Here is a 19,791-nt window from a genome sequence, read left to right as displayed (position 1 = left end):
CGTGTATTTTGTGATTCCACTTACATGAAATGTCCAGAAAAGGCAAATTCATAGAGACAAAATGTAGTGTTTGCCAGGGGCTGGAGAGAGGTAGGGCCAGGGGGTCTGGGGAGTGATTGCTGATGGGTACAGTTTCTTTTGCGGGTGATGAAAATGTTCTAAAATTAAATAGTGGTGATGGTTGTGCAACTCTGAAAATACTAAAAACTACCGAATTGTATACTTTATTTATTTTATGAGATGCAGTCTCGCTCTGTCGCTCAGGCTGGAGTGCAGTGGCATGATCTGGGCTCACTGCAACCTCCTTCTCCCAGGTGGAAGCGATTCTCCTGCCTCAGCCTCCCAAGTAGCTGGGATTACAGGCGCGCGCCACTATGCCCCGGTAACTTTTGTATTTTTAGCAGAGACGGGGTTTTGCCATGTTGCCCAGGCTGGTCTCCAACTCCTGACCCCAAGTGATCCGCCCGCCTCGGCCTCCCAAAGTGCTGGGATTACAGGCGTGAGAGCCACTGCGCCCAGCCAAAGCTGCTATTTTTTAAAAGCGGCAATGAACATTCTTGTACAAGTCTTTGTACGGACATACAGTTTGGGTAAATACTTAGTAGAAGAATAGCTGGGTCATATGCTGGGTGGATGCTGAACTTTTTCAGAAAGTGCCACTCCTCTGCAAAGTGACTGCACCATTTTATGTTCCCAACAGCAGTACAGGAGAGTTTCAGGTCTACACAAACCCATCCATACTTGGTAAGACCCAACAAGCTTAACATTCCAAGGGAAGGTGGACTTAGGGAGGCGCCAGCGGGAGGCAACATCAATGCAGATAGCTACATGGGCCTGAAAACCGGAGGCCGCGACAACCGTCGCTGGGTGGTGGCCCAGTAAGTCCCACCCACTAGGCCAGCCCGAGCGCGTCTGCCACGCCCTGTTGCGCTCCGCGGCGAGAGCGCGCGATAGGATTGGCTCTCAAGGCCCCGCCCCAACAGTTCCCCGCGCAGGGTGACCCGGAAGCAGTTGCGCCGGCAGCGTCGCGCTGCGCAGTTCCTTTTTCCGGTCGGCGTGGTCTTGCGAGTGGAGTGTCCGCTGTGCCCGGGCCTTCACCATGAGCGTCCCGGCCTTCATCGACATCAGTGAGGAAGATCAGGTGTGCTTCGGTCTACGGGTGCCGCCACGGTGGGGTGGGGGATGTCCTAGTAGCGCAAGGGACCGCTGCCGAGCCTGGGCCGGGCGGCCGGGGCTGACACCCGCGGCTGTTCTACACGCGAGAATGGGGAGGCCGGTGGCTGGGGCGCGCGTCCCTGGCCTCGATTCGCACCAGCTCGCCAGCCGGCGGTCCCAGCGCGGGGCCCGACGCTTCACCGCCAGCTCCCTGGTGGGCGTCGGGACTCATTTCTGACTACATAGTACATGTAGACTGATTAGGAATGATGTCTGCTTCCGTCCGTCAAATGCAGCCACATTCGGAGTGGGAGGTGGCGAATCTGTAGGCAGCATAAGCAAGGAAGGGAAAAGTAATTTTGTGCTAAAGATCAAAATGCCGGGCCGGGCGCGGTGGCTCACGCCTGTAATCCCAGCACTTTGGGAGGCCGAGGCCGGCAGATCACGAGGTCAGGAGATCAAGACCATCCTGGCTAACACGGTGAAACCTGGTCTCTACTAAAAATACAAAAAAATTACCCGGGCGCGGTGGCACGCGCCTGTAGTCCCAGCTACTGCGGAGGCTGAGGCAAGAGAATCGTTTGAACCCGGGAGGCGGAGTTTGCGGTGAGCCAAGATCGCGCCACTGCACTCCAGCCTGGGCTACAGAGCGAGAGCCCCTCTCAGAAAAAAAAAAAGATCAAAATGCCCGTATTTTACGACCCGTATTTTACGCTTGCTTTCTATTCCTACTTGTATGAGGGTGAGAGTTGTTCTGTACCCCGAAAGTATGGTATCAGTTCAGCTCTTAAATTCTGTGAGGCGTACACCTGATGGACCATCCTGATATTTTTAAATTTCCCGTTTGGCGTTTGCTGTTTGGTGTACAGGGCTGATGGTTCTCATTTTCCCCATAACAAAAGTTTAACCTTATTTGGTGGGAGTTGAACACGACATGGTATTAAGTTAATTTTGTATTACTGAAAATTCTTCTGTGAAGTCATAACTTTGTCGTTTTATTTCTGTTACTCTGCTAACACGGAAGTAACTTCCAAATGATTGGATATCATATAAACTTCGCATGGAAGTTTACTTAAGACAACTTACAGAATTGCGGGAGTGAGTTCCCCCTCTCTCCTCCCCCTGCCCCATGGTAGGAATGCAGTTCCGATTCTCTGAAGAGCAAAGTAAGAAGGGAAAATGCGAAAGGCAGAGAAAAGGTCAAGGATGGGGAGGGGGTTAAGCACAGATAGGAAGATATGAAAGACAGAAAAAGATACCTGATTAGAAATGGAAGCATGTTACCAACAGTTGGCTGTTAGGTTAACTGAGAAAGTGTTTGGATTTTTTTTTTTTTAACATACAAAGTGAATGGAGGAATTTCTTGTCGTTGATCATATCTTAAAGTGTCTTTTTCTCAGGCTCTGCTTCTGTTCTTGTAACATCAGTTACGCTGTAGACAGTCCTTTCAGGGAAATATGAAATTGCTCAGGATTAGTTTAACTTTGGTGAAATTCTCAGCTTGATTAGAGTTAAATGGAATTCTTAATCTTTTTGTTTTCGTTTGCTTATGCTGCTTCCACAACCACTTGTGGCAGTGAGGATGACAGAAAAACAGCAAACGTGGTTGAATAGTTCTTAGAAAAAGTTTGCTGTGTATCTGTTTCCTTCATAGAGAAGCATGAAGCATGATTTCTGGTGGTATTTTTGTTTTCTCTGACATGGTGACAGTTTGTTTTCTTTTTTTAATTTTGCTTATAATACCAACTCTTATATGAAGTTACTGTGTTCTTGTTACCTGAAAGGATAGTACCGTCAGATCTGCAGGTTTAATACTTTCCTGAGGCAACTAAATATACTTGGGGGTTTAAAAATCTTGATGGCTTTGATTTTTTTGGGGGGGGGGCTTGGTCTAGAAAATGTAATGCCTGTACATTTACTAATGGTATCCTTTCATCTTCCTGTTGCACATCCTCATTTTATTATCTTTAAAGCCAGGCTGGGCATGGTGGCTCACGCCTATAATCTTAGCACTTTGGGAGGCCGAGGCCCGTGGATCACCTGAGGTCAGGTATTCGAGACCAGCCTGACCAACATGATGAAACCCTGCCTCTACTAAAAATACAAAATTAGCTGGGCCTGGTGGTGCATGCCTGTAATTCCTGCTACTTGGGAGGCTGAGGCTGGAGGATCGCTTGAACCCCGGAGGCAGAGGTTGCAGTGAGCCGGGATCGCTCCATTGCACTCAATGCTATTGCACTCCAGCCTGGGCAATAAGAGCAAAACTCCATCTCAAAAAAAAAAAAAAAAAAAAACTGCATTTGTTTGGCTGCCATAGATAAAGAGTCCCAGAGGAAAAATGGAATAAATATATGTAATTCGGTAGTAGGGTAGGAAATGTCTAAGTGACTGAATGTGCTATCGTAGTTGTGTTTTTATAGGTCTGAAGATGCATGCTGACTCAGATATGCATTTTTAATTTTAAGAGATTAGTTACATAACAGATCCAGTTCGTTGTAATTTTAAGGCAGCATTCACCACATTGCCCTTTTGTGAACCAAAATGCTTATCTCAAATAGATTCTCAACTAATTAACAAATGATTACCCTTTTGCCAAGGTAATGTCTGTAACTTTTCTAGTAGCTGTGGTTATGTGTGTACTTGAGAGCAATACTATTGTTCATTTCTTTCAAAAAAGTGAAATCTGCCAAGTCAGATTGATTTCTTCTCCCCAGCAACCACACCCCCACCAAACCCTTTGGGTTATATTATCAAAAAGATTTTTGCTGTGTGCAAAAGTCCAGCAGGGTGCAGACTACATGAGAGAAATTCTGAAGGTGATCCATGGGGGCCATAGCGTGTCTAAGGAGCCACTGGACCTCATGGAGGAAAACCTGTGGCTCTTGTGGGATTGCCAAGATGGACGAGGTGAGGGAGGAGTCTTCAACATCATTTGAAATAGTTGCTGAACACGGTATTTGCATTTTAGTTTTTCAGAAAGAGGACAGAATTTGAGATTGTGCTTTGTGGTTCGTAGTCAGTTTTGTAATAGAGCAATCCTCAACAGGCTGCTGAGCTTCGTGCTTATCTGAAATCTAAAGGAGCTGAGATTTCAGAAGAGAACTCGGAAGGTGGACTTCATGTTGATTTAGCTCAAATTATTGAAGCCTGTGATGTGTGTCTGAAGGAGGATGATAAAGGTTTGTTTTTAATTTTTTTCTAATATTTCCTAATAAAATCTTTTAAATTTTTCTTGTGAATTATACAGTCGTCCCTCATTATCTGAGGCAAGGAGGATTTGGAACCCTCAGATACAGAAGGCTGACTGTATTTATATGTTTTGAATTTCAGACTTCAGGACTTTTAAATAGATGGGTAGTGGTTGTATGTATTTTGGGGGCACAGGTGATATTTTGATACATGTATGCAATGTGTAATGATCAAATCAGGGTAATTGGAATATCACACATCTTTTCTTTATGTTGGAAACATTCAACAGTTCTCTTCTAGCTCTTTCAACTATACAATACATTGTTAACCAGAGTCTAAGCACTGTTGTTTTCAATCTTACCTTCACACATGCTTTCAGTTTGTGTAATTTATTACACCTGTAAAGTAAACCTATTTTGAGAAAACCTCTATTTTATACACAGGTATATTTCTTAAGTGTTACTACGCTAAATGCTGATAGTCTCAGAATAAAATGAAGAAAAAAATGAAGCTCTTTCCTGTTCATAAGTTTCAGAGTAACATCAAATGGGATACAATTTCAAGTAATCTAATAGCCACTTAATTATTAGACCAGTTTCCTGTTTATTGAGATAGAATGGGAAATTTTCAGACTCGTGAGTTCAGAAATCTCTAGTTAAGGTTTAGAGATCAAACTTAGATGCTGATTTCAGCAGCACATATACGAAAAAATTAGATTAGATTTAGGATATGATTAATATCTGTAATACTTAAAAATAACTAATTCAAGCAGAGAGCTGACAGCTTTAATTTCTGATTTCCTATATGTATATACAAAGTTTTCCTTAATTAAGAAAGTATCCTAGCCCCAAATCATACCAGTAACTTCCAAATGATTGAATATCATGACAGTAAAAATGGAAACTTTATATACATGTAAATCAGTCTCTGTTTTTACTAGTTAGAAACCACATCATAGGCCAGGCATAGTGGCTCATGCCTGTAATCCCAGCACTTTGGGAGGCCGAGGCAGGTGGATCACAAGGTCAAGAGTTCAAGACCAGCCTGGCCAGTATGGCGAAACCCCGTCTCTACTAAAAATACAAAAATTAGCTGGGCGTGGTGGCAGGTGCCTGTAATCCCAGCTACTTGGGAGGCCGAGATGGGAGAATCACTTGAACCTGGGAGGCGGAGGTTGCAGTGAGCCAAGATGGCACCACTGCACACCAGCCTGGGCAACAGAGCAAGACTTCATCTGAAAAAAAAAAAAAAAAAAAAAAAGAAACCACATCTTAGGTGTCAATTTCCTTCCTCTTTAATAAAATATACAAGTTGCTTTCTGAATGCAAAAGTATCTTATATTTGATGGTCTTCATTGTATTAAAACACTGGAAATGCATATTTAACTAGACACATTGAGTATTGTAGTACCACTGTTAATTGTGTTATCCATACTTGTGTAGATGTTGAAAGTGTGATGAACAGTGTGGTATCCCTACTCTTGATCCTGGAACCAGACAAGCAAGAAGCTTTGATTGAAAGCCTATGTGAAAAGCTGGTCAAATTTCGCGAAGGTGAACGCCCATCTCTGAGACTGCAGTTGTAAGTTAAGATCTGAAAGAAACTTGGTTTTTCAAGGTGCTTTTTTCATGTTACTAACTTTTAATGGTGCAGAGCAGGAATTCTGGAACTTGACTCTCAGCTGTGGCTCTTATTAGCTGTGACCTTGGACAAGTGGCTTGACCTTTCTGTGCCCTAGTTTCCTCCTTTGTAATATGAAGTTGTTAACGGTACCTGCCACAGGTTTGTGGTGAGAGCTAACCTCAACTTAAAACTGGTTGCTGATTTCAAACATTGTTTATTTGTTTGTTAACCAACCAGGTTAAGCAACCTTTTCCATGGGATGGATAAGAATACTCCTGTAAGATACACAGTATATTGCAGCCTTATTAAAGTGGCAGCATCTTGTGGGGCCATCCAGTACATCCCAACTGAGCTGGATCAAGTGAGTTACTGTGTGGAATAGTTGTTCTGCTTATAAGAAATGTACTTTTTTTTTTTTTTTTTTGAGATGGAGTTTTGCTGTTGTTGCCCAGGCTGGAGTGCAATGGCGCAATCTCAGCTCACCGCAACCTCCACCTCCAGGGTTAAAGCAGTTCTCCTGCCTCTGCCTCCTGAGTAGCTGGGATTACAGGCATGTGCCACCACGCCTGGCTAATTTTGTATTTTTAGTAGAGACGGGGTTTCTCTATGTTGGTCAGGCTGGTCTCAAACTCCTGACTTCAGTTGATCCTCCCGCCTTGGCCTCCCAAAGTGCTGGGGATTACAGGCATGAGCCACCATGCCCAGCCAGAAATGTACTTTTATATGTTATACTTTTATATGTGTTACTCAGCTTTCAACTTTTGTCAATCTCTTGCAGGTTAGAAAATGGATTTCTGACTGGAATCTCACCACTGAAAAAAAGCACACCCTTTTAAGACTACTTTATGAGGCACTTGTGGATTGTAAGAAAAGGTATTCAGAAGTAATGAACTAACTTATAACTTAACAGGCAGTATAAGTAGGTGGGGATGTTTTTAAAGAGAAGTAGGGCCAGTAATTTTGCTTTACTCTGTTCTCCACAGAGTTGCTATAAATCTATTTCTATAAATTTGACCTACTAAGTTAAAGATAACTATGAAGATTAAAAGTAGTTTTCCCTCATCTTTGAACTTTTTAAAAAGTGAAATTTGGCTTTTTTTTAAGAAAGGATGTGGGGCCTTTCCAACATGGGCTTCAACCTACTACTGTAGCATGAGCTTGGTGAATGTGGTGAAGCATCTCATCAGTTTTGGATGGTGCAGTGGCAGACTACAAAAAACTTTGTGTTAATGTAAATATTCCGTCTCTCCACCCGTGTCCTTCCTCTTGCTTATCACACCCTAGACATAGCGAGCCTATGTCAGGTATAAAAGCACCATACTCTTTGCCAGTCTGGACCAGGAGCTGGCACTGGTTCTTGTATAGCCCGTGTACTAAGAATTGTTTTAACATTTTTAAATGATTGAGAAAGAAAATCAAAGAAAGAGTAATATTTCATGATATGTGGACATTATATGAAATTCAGATTTCAGGGTCTGTAACATTGGTATTACATCCATGTCTATTCATTTACATATTGTCTGTGCCTGCTTTTGCCAAGAGTTTAGTTACAACAGATACCATATAGCTTGCAAAGCTTAAAATATTTACTCTCTGGCCCTTTACAGAAAGTTTGCCTACCCCTTGTCTAAGTAGTCTTACTGTAGTCAGCTTCATTTCTCTGCCAGAAACACCCCCCTCATATTTCGGTTAGTGCGTCCCTTTTACAGCACCCTCTACTTGTATCCTAGCGTTTAACACCCTTAGTTGAAAGTAAGGTTGTAGGCTAAGTGAAGGCAAGGGACCGCATCTGTGAACCATTGCATTCCCAAGAAGATAGCACTTACTGGGCACTGAGTGGATAAATGCCACCCACAGTAGGGAACTGGAAGCGGATACTTGTTTAAACATGACATTTCTGACATTCTGCCGATCTAAATGTTGAGAGTTGGTTTTCTTCTTTAGAACACATAAAATACATATTCTAATTAGTAAAATTCTGAGATGTTGCCTAGCAGTTAAGTAAAAATGCTTCAAGTTTATGGGTGCCCCTTCATGACTTTATTTATATTGGTGGTTGATGCACATGGTGTTTGTTGTGCTTTTTTTTTGTTTGAGATGGAGTCTCGCTCTGTCGCCCAGGCTGGAGTGCAGTGGCGCGATTTCAGCTCACTGCGAGCTCCGCCTCCCGGGTTCATGCCATTCTCCTGCCTCAGCCTCCTGAGCAGCTGGGACCACAGTTGCCACCACCACACCCGGCTAATTTTTTGTATTTTTAGTACAGACGGAATTTCACCATTGTTAGCCAGGATGGTCTTGATCTCCTGACCCCGTGATCCACCCGCCTCCGCCTCCCAAAGTACTTGGATTACAGGCATGAGCCACCGCACCCGGCCTGTTGTGCATTTTAAAGGGTGATACTGGTAACTGAGCCCTTACATGTCAGACACCATGCTGTGTGCTTCAAATGGATTAAAAAGATTTCTTTAGCTGAGAAGATTGAAGTATACTGTGGTTGCTAAAACTGGAAAATGACTTGCACCTGTGCTTACAGTGTGGCACAAGATAACTAATGAGTAAGATGTGGTTTTTTAAAAGTTTTTCTTTGAATTTTTATAGTTAAGTCATTATACTTTTTAATTTTAATTTTTATTGAAAAGTTGAAAATTGCTCAGTTTTTTATTCCTGATACCACTACACTACCATAATTTACAGGGCAACATACCTGATGTAATGAAAAGAAAAAGACAAAGCTACAACAGATAAAAGACCTCAGGAATGTACATCTAATTGACACTATACTGCATTAATCAATAGTGCACTTTTTGCAAACTGTGGCTATGACAGTCCTGAACAAGAAGGCTTTCCTGTTTAAGCTGCAGTAACTTTTCTGACTGTGGATCATCATTCCTCTGTGGCAGATTTTTACAGTTCCTCTAATGCATTTGGATAATTGCCCCAAAGTAACTTGCAGCTTTTCTGACTTCTCCTGGCTTGCACTCCTGCCAAAAACTGTAGCCCTTTTCTGCTGTTTTTAGAATCTTGTGCTACCATATTTACCACCATAGAGACTGCCCAAGCTTTATCCACCAAAACTGCCCCCTTTCATGCGTGGGTCCATAATTTGATTGTCATTGTCCACTATAATATCCAAAATCATTATAGTTCCTGCCACCACTGTAATTACCACTCCCCAAATTACCTTCGTCATTGTAACCATCATATCCTCCACTGCTGCCACCATATCTACGACCACCATACTCGCCTCTACTATCAAAACCAGGACAACTGCCACAGTTGCCACCATCACCTTCAAATCCATTATATCCAGCAATCCCTCCTCCATAACTACTCCTGCTGCCACCACCCCAGCACCATAGCCTCCTCTTGCACCAGAGTTTCTACCCATGGCCAAAACTACCATCTCCAAAGTTTCCTCCACAACTCATAAAGTTGCTAGATCCACCCCACAACTGCATCTGTTGTTTAAAAAGGGCCCTTTTCACTTCTCTAACGCTTGTTAATAGAGTGTTATTTCTGAACCACAATTTTATCATGATCATCAAAAGTTACAAAAGCAAATCCTGTCTTTTTTCCACTCTGCCTGTCCTCCTGTAACTTCTGTGGTTTCAGTCTTGTGATACTTTTCAAAGTAGTCTCTCAAATTATGTTCTTCTGTATCTTCTTTAACATCACCAACAAAAATTTTCTTCACTGTTGGATGGGCACTGGCCTTTACAGAACTCTCTCTAGAAACAGCTGTCTTTGGTTCCATTGCACGCCTCAGCCTTGTGTGGTTGAGCACTCATTGCTGCATCCACCTCGTCAACACAAGAATAAGTCACAAAACCAGAGTTTGTGGAACTTTTGTTTGGGGGTCTCTGATTACCACACAACCTGTGAGTGTGCTCCCTTTCTTAAAATGTTCTCTACCATCTCTAGTTTCAAAGCTCAGACCACCAATAAACACTTTTTTTCAGCTGCTCTGGCTCCTTTGGATCGTGGCCTCTTCCAGGTTGAGTTCAGTATTAATTTTTTATTTTTAGAGATGGGGTCTGACCATGTTGCCCACACTGGAGTACAGTGGGTATTTGGCTGTTCACAGGTGCAATTGTAGTGCACTACAGCCTTGAATTCCTGGGCTCAAGCAAGCCTCCTGAGTAGGTGAGACTATTGGCATGCGCCACTGTGCCTAGGCATTTATATCACTACATTTAAGATGCGGGTTACCACTTAGCCATGCCTACAGTGGTATTTCTGAATCTTAGTAAACCTTAGTTTTGAAATAACTTTTAGATAGCATTTCCCATTTTAAAATAAATGATATAGTTTCTGCTGATTTTGCGCAGGCTAAACTCAGATGTGGGGAGTAAGTATTTTTAGAAAATGAAAAAAGGAAAAAAAAATCTCTTCCTCCTAGTTAGCAAAGCTTTCTATAAGCTGAAAATTCCACAGTTTAAAGGAAGTCTTGAGGAGTAAAGATAAACATTTTCTAAAAATCCAGTTGAATGACTGCATTTATTTATTTTGCCCTATTTACTCCAGTGAAACTGATGTGTATAACTGTAAGAATAATTTAATTGGAAGGGTATCTTAAGTAGAGTTATTTAAATATTTGGTATTTTCTCAACTTCAGCCATACTGTCCTAACAGTTTCTGGGACACAAAACTTTTTTCCCGCCTAGGGCCTTTATACTTGGTCTTCCCTCTGCTTGGAAAGTCATCTTACCCCACCTTTCATGAACCCAGCTCTTTTCATGGCCAAGAAAAGGATATTTTACATCCTTTTGGTCTCAGCTTACATGTCATCTCTTCTGAGGGAGACTTTGTTTTCTCACTGTACATAAAGCGGCCTTTCTGTTTTCTGCCCTTGTTGCTTTGATTACATCACCATTTATTTCCTTCATAGCACTTATTAGTTACTTTTCCTTAGTTGTTCATCTTTCCTACTAAAAGGAAAGTTTCATGACTTTTCCCATAGACAGGGACTTTGTCTCTCTTAGTCATCATTATAATGTCATCAGCACAGTACCTGCCTCTTAAAAATATTTTTAAATGAAGGAATAGCAGTAATACTTTCAAGTTCCTAAAGCAATATTTCTTTTTAGTGATGCTGCGTCAAAAGTCATGGTGGAATTGCTCGGAAGTTACACAGAGGACAATGCTTCCCAGGCTCGAGTTGATGCCCACAGGTAATGTTAAACGTTAATGAGGGTTTGACAGCAATGTAGAGGTGAGCTACAGTATTAAATTATGTAACTGAAATCATGTTTGCAACCACCAGTGATCCAGAGCCATTTGATAGTGTGTATTTCCTGGTGATTCTAATGTAGATACTAAAATTCAAGGTTTGATATTGGAAGAACTGTGGATTGAATATGAAATAGCTGCATGGTGTTTACTGGGTGTGGGTATTGCTGGTATGGGGATGATGATCCCAACCCAAGAATTAGAACTTAATCTTGGGCCAGTTGACCCTAATTTTAAGGTTATAGGTGGAAAGTTGATGGCTTGCCAGAAATTAACCCATTGCTAATGAGAATAAGGGCTTTTAACAGTCTTAGATCTAACTGGTAACAAGAATAGAATCAGTTTTCTAAATCTGTGTAATAAGGATTATTAAACTTCTTTATATGGTCATTGCTTTGTGTGGACCTCTACATGATAGGAGTTGATAAAAAGGGAAGTTGGTGGTAAAGGTCCTTTACTTTGAGGTCAGACTGCCTCCATTCACATTCTTACTCCACCTCTTAATTAGCACTTCTGAACTGCTTCATAGTTGATAAATGGGGCATAGTAATACTGTTTGTCTCCTAGGTTGTTGTGAGGAATAAATGAGATATAAGGCAGGTGAAGCACTTAGTGTCTTGGCATATGGTTCTGCTGCTGCTTGCTATTTGATTACCTTGATGCTTTCTCTCCAGCTATGTTTTTATCTACAATTAATATATTTCATTTTGTTAAAACAGATGAACCTGATAAATGTATTGGCCTGTCTTAAGCCAATCCTGTAGCTTTTTTAATGTTGTCTATATGTTTTGGACTGTTAGATATTTTGCCAAATTAAGTATATTTTATGATCTGCAAAAACTCAGTGAAAAGCCAGGATTTCAAAACCCTGAGCTTATATTTTTGTTCTTTAATTAAGGTGTATTGTACGAGCATTGAAAGATCCAAATGCATTTCTTTTTGATCACCTTCTTACTTTAAAACCAGTCAAGTTTTTGGAAGGCGAGCTTATTCATGATGTAAGTAGTTTATCCTTTAATGTGAAAAAATGTTCTCATTTCCTAAAGTTTACATACTGAAGCAGGACTCTTTTTCTTTGCATTAATAAAAGTGACTAATGGCAAGATATGGAAAGATCAAGAACTATGTATTCTTTTTATATCAGGAACAGACATATTTAGGACCAGCTTTTCTTCATCCACTGAACACAGTCCTATTCTTCCTCCCTTTCTTAATTTCTTTTTTCTTTTTTGAGACAGAGTCTCACTCTGTCACCAGGCTGGAGTGCGGTGGCACGATCTTGGCTCACTGCAACCTCCGCCTCCCTGGTTTAAGCGATTCTCCTGTCTCAGCTTCCAGGAGAAGTAGCTGGGATTACAGGCACATGCCATCATGCCCAGCTAATTTTTGTATTTTTAGTAGACACAGAGTTTTGCCATGTTGGTCTGGTCTCCAACTCCTGACCCCAAGTGATCCGCCCACTTTGGCCTCCGAGAGTGCTGGGATTACAGGCGTGAGCCACTGCGCCTGGCTACCTCCCTTTCTTTCATCTTCTCACTTACTCACCATTATAGACTTAGATAATAAAAGTTTCTTTTTTATTGCATATATATTGTTCCTAGCCCCGCTTAGGAAGATAAGTCTGATATTTAAAAACACATGAACATTTTTCAAATGCAAGTATAAATATATTTTGGACTGTTGTGCATCTGGACTATGCCATTAGCCACCATCTTTCACTGTGGATAATTTAGAGCTCAGTGTATTTACTGATTATTTCATTTTAAAAGTGAGCCGTATGAAAGCAGATGGTTTGGTAATTTGATGAAACAGAATGATATTTCTGCCTTGAACAAAATGTAGGAGTCAATATCTTTAAAATAATATTTACAATATCTTACAATATCTTAGAATATCTTACAATAAATCTTAATTCTGTATTGACGGTATCTTTTTTGTCTCTTATCTGTATAGCTTTTAACCATTTTTGTGAGTGCTAAATTGGCATCATATGTCAAGTTTTATCAGAATAATAAAGACTTCATTGATTCACTTGGTAAGTTTTGGGATTTATTCTTTGAGGCACAGAGGTGGGAACATGTTACACTAACAGTTATGTACTATGTGGTCCAGCAAGTATGGTTGTGGCCTTATTTGTAGATTATCCTAAAAGGAGTCATGTGTGATAGAACAGCACAAAAATAGGTAGACAGTTTAAAATACTACTTAGAATGAATTGAGAATCAGAAAACAAGAAGGTGTAGGAGGTGGCATTTGTGATAAAAAGAGAATGAAACTGGGAGTATGAAAACAACTTGGGGCCCGGCGTGATGGCTTATAGGTGTAATCCCAGCACTTTGGAGGCCGAGGCGGGCGGATCATGAGGTCAGGAGGTCAAGACCATCATGGCTGACTAACATGGTGAAACCCTGTCTCTACTAAAAATACAAAAAATTAGCCGGGCGTGGTGGCGGGTGCCTGTAGTCCCAGGTACTCGGGAGGCTGAGGCAGGAGAATAGCTTGAACCCGGGAGATGGAGGCGGAGGTTGCAGTGAGCCAAGACTGCGCCACTGCACTCCAGCCTCAGCAACAGAGCAAGACTCCATCTCAACAAAAAAAAAAAAAAAAAAAAAAAAGGAAACAACTTGGCACTTGTAATTTTTGCACTTTGGGAGGCTGAGATGGGTGGATCACTTGAGGTCAGGAGCTCAAGGCCAGCCTGGCCAACATGGCAAAACCCCGTTTCTACTAAAAATACAAAAATTAGTGGGCATGGTGGCACATACCTGTAGTGCCAACTACTCAGGAGCCTCAGGCAAGAGAACCACTTGAACCTGGGAGGCAGAGGTTGCAGTGAGTTCAGATCGCACCACTGCACTCCAGCCTGGACGACAGAGTGAGGCTCCGTCTCGGAAAAAAAAAAAAAAAGAGAGAGAGAAAATGACTTGGACCCTTTTTGTCTTATTTAAGAGCTTGCCGAACTTTAGGCCCTTCCAGCTCTTCTGTACCATGATTCTTTGAAGTAAAGTTATATCAAGAATCGGGTGCTTGGAGAAGATTGAAGAAATAGTTCCATTGGTACATTTGTTTTTAAAATTTAGAGATGGAGGAGTGAGCAGAAAAGCAACTGAAAGAATTACCATTACTTTGATCATAATGGTAACTTTCAGAAATGTTTTAAGAGCTGATAAAATTTGATGATTCAAGGTACTTTATTAAGCTAAACATTATTCTTAAAATAATATTGTTTCTTTGTAGAAGACCTTATTCCTTAGATATATGGTGATTTGTATTTTTGGTCCCTTTTTTAAGCCATAGCCACAGAATGGTAACAAATAGTTTTTTCCCCCTCTACTATAGTATTTTATGCTTGGATACCCCCGCCATTAACAAATTACAAAAGTATATAGTATTGCCAGCTAGATCTGAAAGATGGAACTAGAAATGGAAATGTAATTTTATGTGATAGTAAGACTTTTCTAACTACAGTTTGTTGAAAACAGCATAGTCTTTATTATTTTTATCATTGAATTTTCTTGTCTAGCGTATCAGTTCAGTAAATGTTTGTCAAATTGAATCAGATCTTATTCATCCTTATTGAGCAAACTCTACATATGTTCAATATTTTAATTTCCTTCTGGAGCATGTTTTTAACATATTAAAATACAAAGAGAAAACTTAGAAAATCTGCAGTTGAACAGGTTTTAAATGTTGTAAACTACCAGTTTCTTTACACTGGAGTCAACTGTGAAACTAAGGTGCTTTGTTTTCCTACTAGGCAATAATCAAAACACATTAGAGATTGATTATATTTTCCATATTAAGACTGAATTTTTTTTGTTTTTGAGACTAGTCTTCCTGGTTCTTGAGGATACAGATGAAATGTATGGTGTATTTTGAGTCTTCAATTTGGTAATCATTAATGCTTGTCACCTGTAAATTGTCCACCTCCATTGGAATTGAGGAAGATTGACTTACTCTGAACATAGTAAGGCATTTGAAATACACCAAGATAAAGTAGATGTAAGTGTGTTTGTGTAGAAAGCTTTGCCAGGTGCACTAGACCCAGGAAACCACATTCTGTCCCAGTTAATTTGTTTTGTGGCATGAAGCTATGTGATGGAATGTTAATGTCAGCAACCTCTTTATTTACGCACCAAGGAAAAAGGAGTAGTAATTAACACTTTGACACTCCCCCATTGATGTGTAATTGACTGTTTCAAAGGAGCACTGGTTCATAAGCTATTGCATGCATTAGAATTGGGTTTTCTATATTGCAGCATTTTAAGACGGGTCAGTGACAATGCAGAAATTGCTCAATGATGCACATTTTTTTATTACTGCATTAAGGTTTTGACATATTAGTAATGAATAAATGTTTCCATAAAATTAGATTTTTTATAACTTTAAAATTGAAATATGACACAGTACACTGTGACTTCCTCTTTGATGGTTGTATTTTAGTTTTATGAAACAAAGCACAGCTTCCTACAAAGTCTTTAACTCATACTTCACTGCCTTAGTAGTTTGATTTTTCAGAACGGGAGTCCTAAGGGTTTTAAGTTTGGTTCTTTGTTTTAAAGTTACTTTAAACACCAATTTAAAGTGTTTTTAGATGCAAGTTTTCACATGTAAAATAGATAACGGTTTTATGGCATTCAGCCTAGAAATAATCTTCATTCCTCTGATAAGTTTTCTCATTTATGGTAAGATTGTAACTGCAGAAAAGATGAGCAGTAAAATAGATTTAATTTCAGGAGTATTTAAAATAATAGAAGTTTCAGAAGTTTCTATCACTTTATATTGAAAGAGAGTTGTCTGTCTATGCCAATAGAACTGAGAATGTTAAGGAATTTTTGAAAAAATGTTTAATACTAATTCATTGATAGGAAAAAATTCATAACATTGCTAATTTATTGTGCCAGCTAGAATTCAAATTCCTTCATTTGCCTTACGTTTCTTGAACATCTGTGCAAATCAGTATTCTATTAGAAATTTGTTTATATGCTTTTCAGAAAACATCTTTATATTGTGTATATTTTTATTTTAATTGTATAATTAAACATTTATTACAGCTGAAAGCCTAGTGACAACTATCTAGATTCCACAAGTTGCAATCGGTTTGTCAGAACATTTTCCTTTATTAACACTGACAACTTAGGCCAACAGTAGCATTATCTTGTGTCAACTGAATTGCCCTAACATGTCCACATGTAATCTGGTGTTATCCATTTGCTACCTTTTGCTTCAGAAAGTTAATCGGCATCTAATTTGCATTGTTAATTAGGGTTAATGTGCACTAATTGATTTCTTATGCCTGTAGATTTCCATTAAACCCAGTTAGCAATACTTACTTGTGTACCTCATTCATTTGAGTTATGGTGATCATGTTTTTTGTTGAATCTGTGCCAAATAGGAAGCCTGTATCATAATTACAGCTAATTAACAGATGATCATGCCCTATGTTAATGGGCTTCCCTAATCTTCCACTAATATATGAATGTTATAAATTTAAAATTTATTTATGGAGTGTTTAGAGAGAGAACTTTTTAAACAATACAGACTTGAAGCTCTGAATTTATTAGAGGGCACTTGATTGATCATTTGCTGATTTTACATAGTTTAAAAGTTCAGAGAAAAGGAACATGTAAATCTAGATTAGTTTTAGAAACTTAGTTTTATAATAAGTTAGCATCAAAACAAGTATATATGATACTGTGTTAGAATTCTGCTCCTACTTAGGACTAGGTTATATATTTAGGATTCCTAATTTTTAAAATTTCTAGCCCTTTATTTTAGAAATGAACCTATTCTAGGCCTAGCACTGCTATTTTTTGACTATAAGTCACCATTTAATCTCTTTGCTCTTGAGTTTTGTTTTTAAAGTGAAAGGATCAGGACTGGGTAATTCCTTAAGTTTTCTTCTAGGCCTAACACGTTGTTATTTGAATAATTACAACATCATGTTTCATTAGAAATTATAATGCAAAATTTGAATTATTTGTGCAATTTTCTACTTTTGTCTTATAAAGAACAGGTATCACTGTTAATGGTATTCTTTAATTATATCTAGTACTAACTGTATTGGCCTATAAATGTTAAATGACACACACACTTTGACAGTTTTGGTTTGTAAGTAGTTTTGATTTTTAAATAGTGACCTGAAGCAAACTGGAATGTTTTCATAACTGAAAATGTTTGTGAAAGTACTTTAAAACTTCATGTTTACCAGTAATAGTAACACAGAAAAAACTAATGAGTAGATAAGAAATCCTCTGTGTTTAAATGAAGAGCTATTAGTGTGAAAAATAAGCTTAGGTAATTTAAGTAAATAGAAATTGTTCTTATGAAATGTACTTTGTAGATTTTATCTCCTAAAATGTATAACTATTTTAAAATGTAAAATGTACAAAACTTTTAGGGTCTAAAATAATCATTTTATGGCCCATTCTTAACTTTGAATCTATCACCTATGGTACTATAGAAAAATTGTTTTTAATGCTCTGTGGAGTCAGTTTATGGTTTGCAAATGTAAGAAGCTTTGTCAAAATTGTTCTATATAAGTGCTCAAACAATAATTTCCACAATTACAAAAGTAAAAATAATGTCCACAGCTTAACATGAGATGTAATTGTGCAGGTCTTTAATTAGTATGAACACTCATCAGGCTTCACTATTCTGTTATCTAGGCCTATTACATGAACAGAATATGGCAAAAATGAGACTGCTTACTTTTATGGGAATGGCAGTAGAAAATAAGGAAATTTCTTTTGACACAATGCAGCAAGAACTTCAGATTGGAGCTGATGATGTTGAAGCATTTGTTATTGACGGTAAGGCAGATAGAATATTTTCATTTATTTCTAGAATTTCTCATCTACTACATGGATCATAGTAAGATTTTTATCTGGAAGCTGAGCCTTACACAACAAAGATTTGTTTGTAGCAGATGCGTATTTAGTAGATTAGTGGATATATTTGTTGTAGGGTGAAAATTTAGTAGAAATATAAACTGCTATATTCTATCCCTTGAAATCACATAGAACAAAGATGTTTAGGCAATACACCATTGTGGTTAAGAGCACAGATTTTAGTATTAGACGTGGATTTAAGACCAGGCCCTTCCTTTGTGAAACAGGAATATAGGGATTCATTTGTGGTTGTAAAGATTAAATGAATTAATACAGGTAAAGCACAGTGCCTGGCACATAGTAAGTGATCTTTCAAGTGTTAACCATTACCAGTTTTTTTATGATTAGCCTAGAAACAAGAACTTCTTCCCCAACAATTAGATTATAAAGCAACTTAACTGCTCAGGAATTTTTTCTGAGCTTTTTAAATTTGAAAGTTGGGATTATGCAATTAAGATTAATAAAAGGTACAGAACTATTGACCTTTTTTCCCCTAATGCTCTAAGTCTTCTATGAAGAAGTAATAACTTAGTAGGAAATTAGTTTATTTCTCTGTATGAGATGGTAGGGGAAGAACACCTAGAATTCTTAAAAAAAAAAATAAACAGCAAAAAACCGTATGCAATATTTATTTAATATAGATTGTCCCAGCAGCCATAGGACAAATGCATGACCTTTCTTCTGGTTGCCTCATACTGTTTTGCTTATTAGATTTAAACAGTCAGTGTGTAATGTTGGAAAACAGTATAAAGTTTTATTATGGCTTACTTGGTCACAGTTTTCATACCTTAGCTAGTTTTCTTGGAAATTTTCCATATAACATACAATATAAAACATCTTTTTTCAGCGGTAAGAACTAAAATGGTCTACTGCAAAATTGATCAGACCCAGAGAAAAGTAGTTGTCAGGTAAGATATTTAATGCTTTGCAGCATTTTATAGAACGATTTAGTTTGTTCCGATTACTTCACTTAGATGTTTAGAGAACCAAGGTGGTGTTATCAGTTGACTGTAGTTAAATAGTTGCTATTTATCATAATTTTATTAAAGTTCAGACTGAATGTGATTAGCTTATTTAATGAAAGAGCCCTATTTTCCAGCACATTTCCTTTAATGGCTGAGCATTGGCTAGAATACTAATGACTTTTATGTCTGCTTTATATAGTTGTTCAGGAGAATTAGAAGGCTTAGGATCAATATGGTAAAAATTTTTTAAAAACAATTATGTAATTCTTAAATTCTCTTACAATTCTAAATTAGGTATATTTAATCTTGCTTTTAACTGGATTCAAATCTGTAGTATTATATATATGTCTGTTTCTTACTTATATTTAATCTTGCTTTTAACTGGATTCAAATCTGTAGTATTATATATATGTCTCTTACTTATATTTAATCTTGCTTTTAACTGGATTCAAATCTGTAGTATTATAAAAGAATACCAGAGGCTAAAAGGTTGACTAACAAACACTGTGTTTAATTTTTCAATTTTTAGTCATAGCACACATCGGACATTTGGAAAACAGCAGTGGCAACAACTGTATGACACACTTAATGCCTGGAAACAAAATCTGAACAAAGTGAAAAACAGCCTTTTGAGTCTTTCTGATACCTGAGTTTTTATGCTTATAATTTTTGTTCTTTGAGAAAAAAGCCCTAAATCTTAGTAAAACATTATAAACTAAAAAAATTTGCCAAGTCTGGAC

The 19,791-nt window shown here is 38.6% G+C and overlaps 1 protein-coding gene across 2 annotated transcripts; it reads left to right on the top strand.

The window, feature by feature from the left end:
• The first annotated feature begins 978 nt into the window (after positions 1-978).
• On the top strand, positions 979-19,775 carry EIF3M (eukaryotic translation initiation factor 3 subunit M). Of its 2 annotated transcripts, XM_055282005.2 has the most exons (11): positions 979-1,141; positions 4,202-4,334; positions 5,787-5,925; positions 6,205-6,328; positions 6,746-6,840; positions 11,055-11,138; positions 12,095-12,194; positions 13,150-13,231; positions 17,865-18,008; positions 18,934-18,994; positions 19,581-19,775. In XM_055282005.2, the coding sequence occupies exons 1-11, from the start codon at positions 1,100-1,102 to the stop codon at positions 19,699-19,701; spliced, it is 1,125 nt and encodes a 374-aa protein (XP_055137980.1). In that variant the 5' UTR covers positions 979-1,099; the 3' UTR covers positions 19,702-19,775. The 2 variants fall into 2 exon arrangements, with proteins under 2 accessions (XP_055137980.1, XP_055137982.1); XM_055282007.2 differs by lacking the exons at positions 4,202-4,334; positions 5,787-5,925; positions 6,205-6,328 and having other exon boundaries at positions 1,015-1,141.
• The last annotated feature ends 16 nt before the right edge of the window (positions 19,776-19,791 follow it).

This window comes from Symphalangus syndactylus, chromosome 6 (assembly GCF_028878055.3).
Source record: "Symphalangus syndactylus isolate Jambi chromosome 6, NHGRI_mSymSyn1-v2.1_pri, whole genome shotgun sequence".
Lineage (NCBI taxonomy): Eukaryota > Metazoa > Chordata > Mammalia > Primates > Hylobatidae > Symphalangus > Symphalangus syndactylus.
Note: the sequence above shows the minus strand (reverse complement) of the source record. Positions and strands in the feature narration are given on the sequence as shown.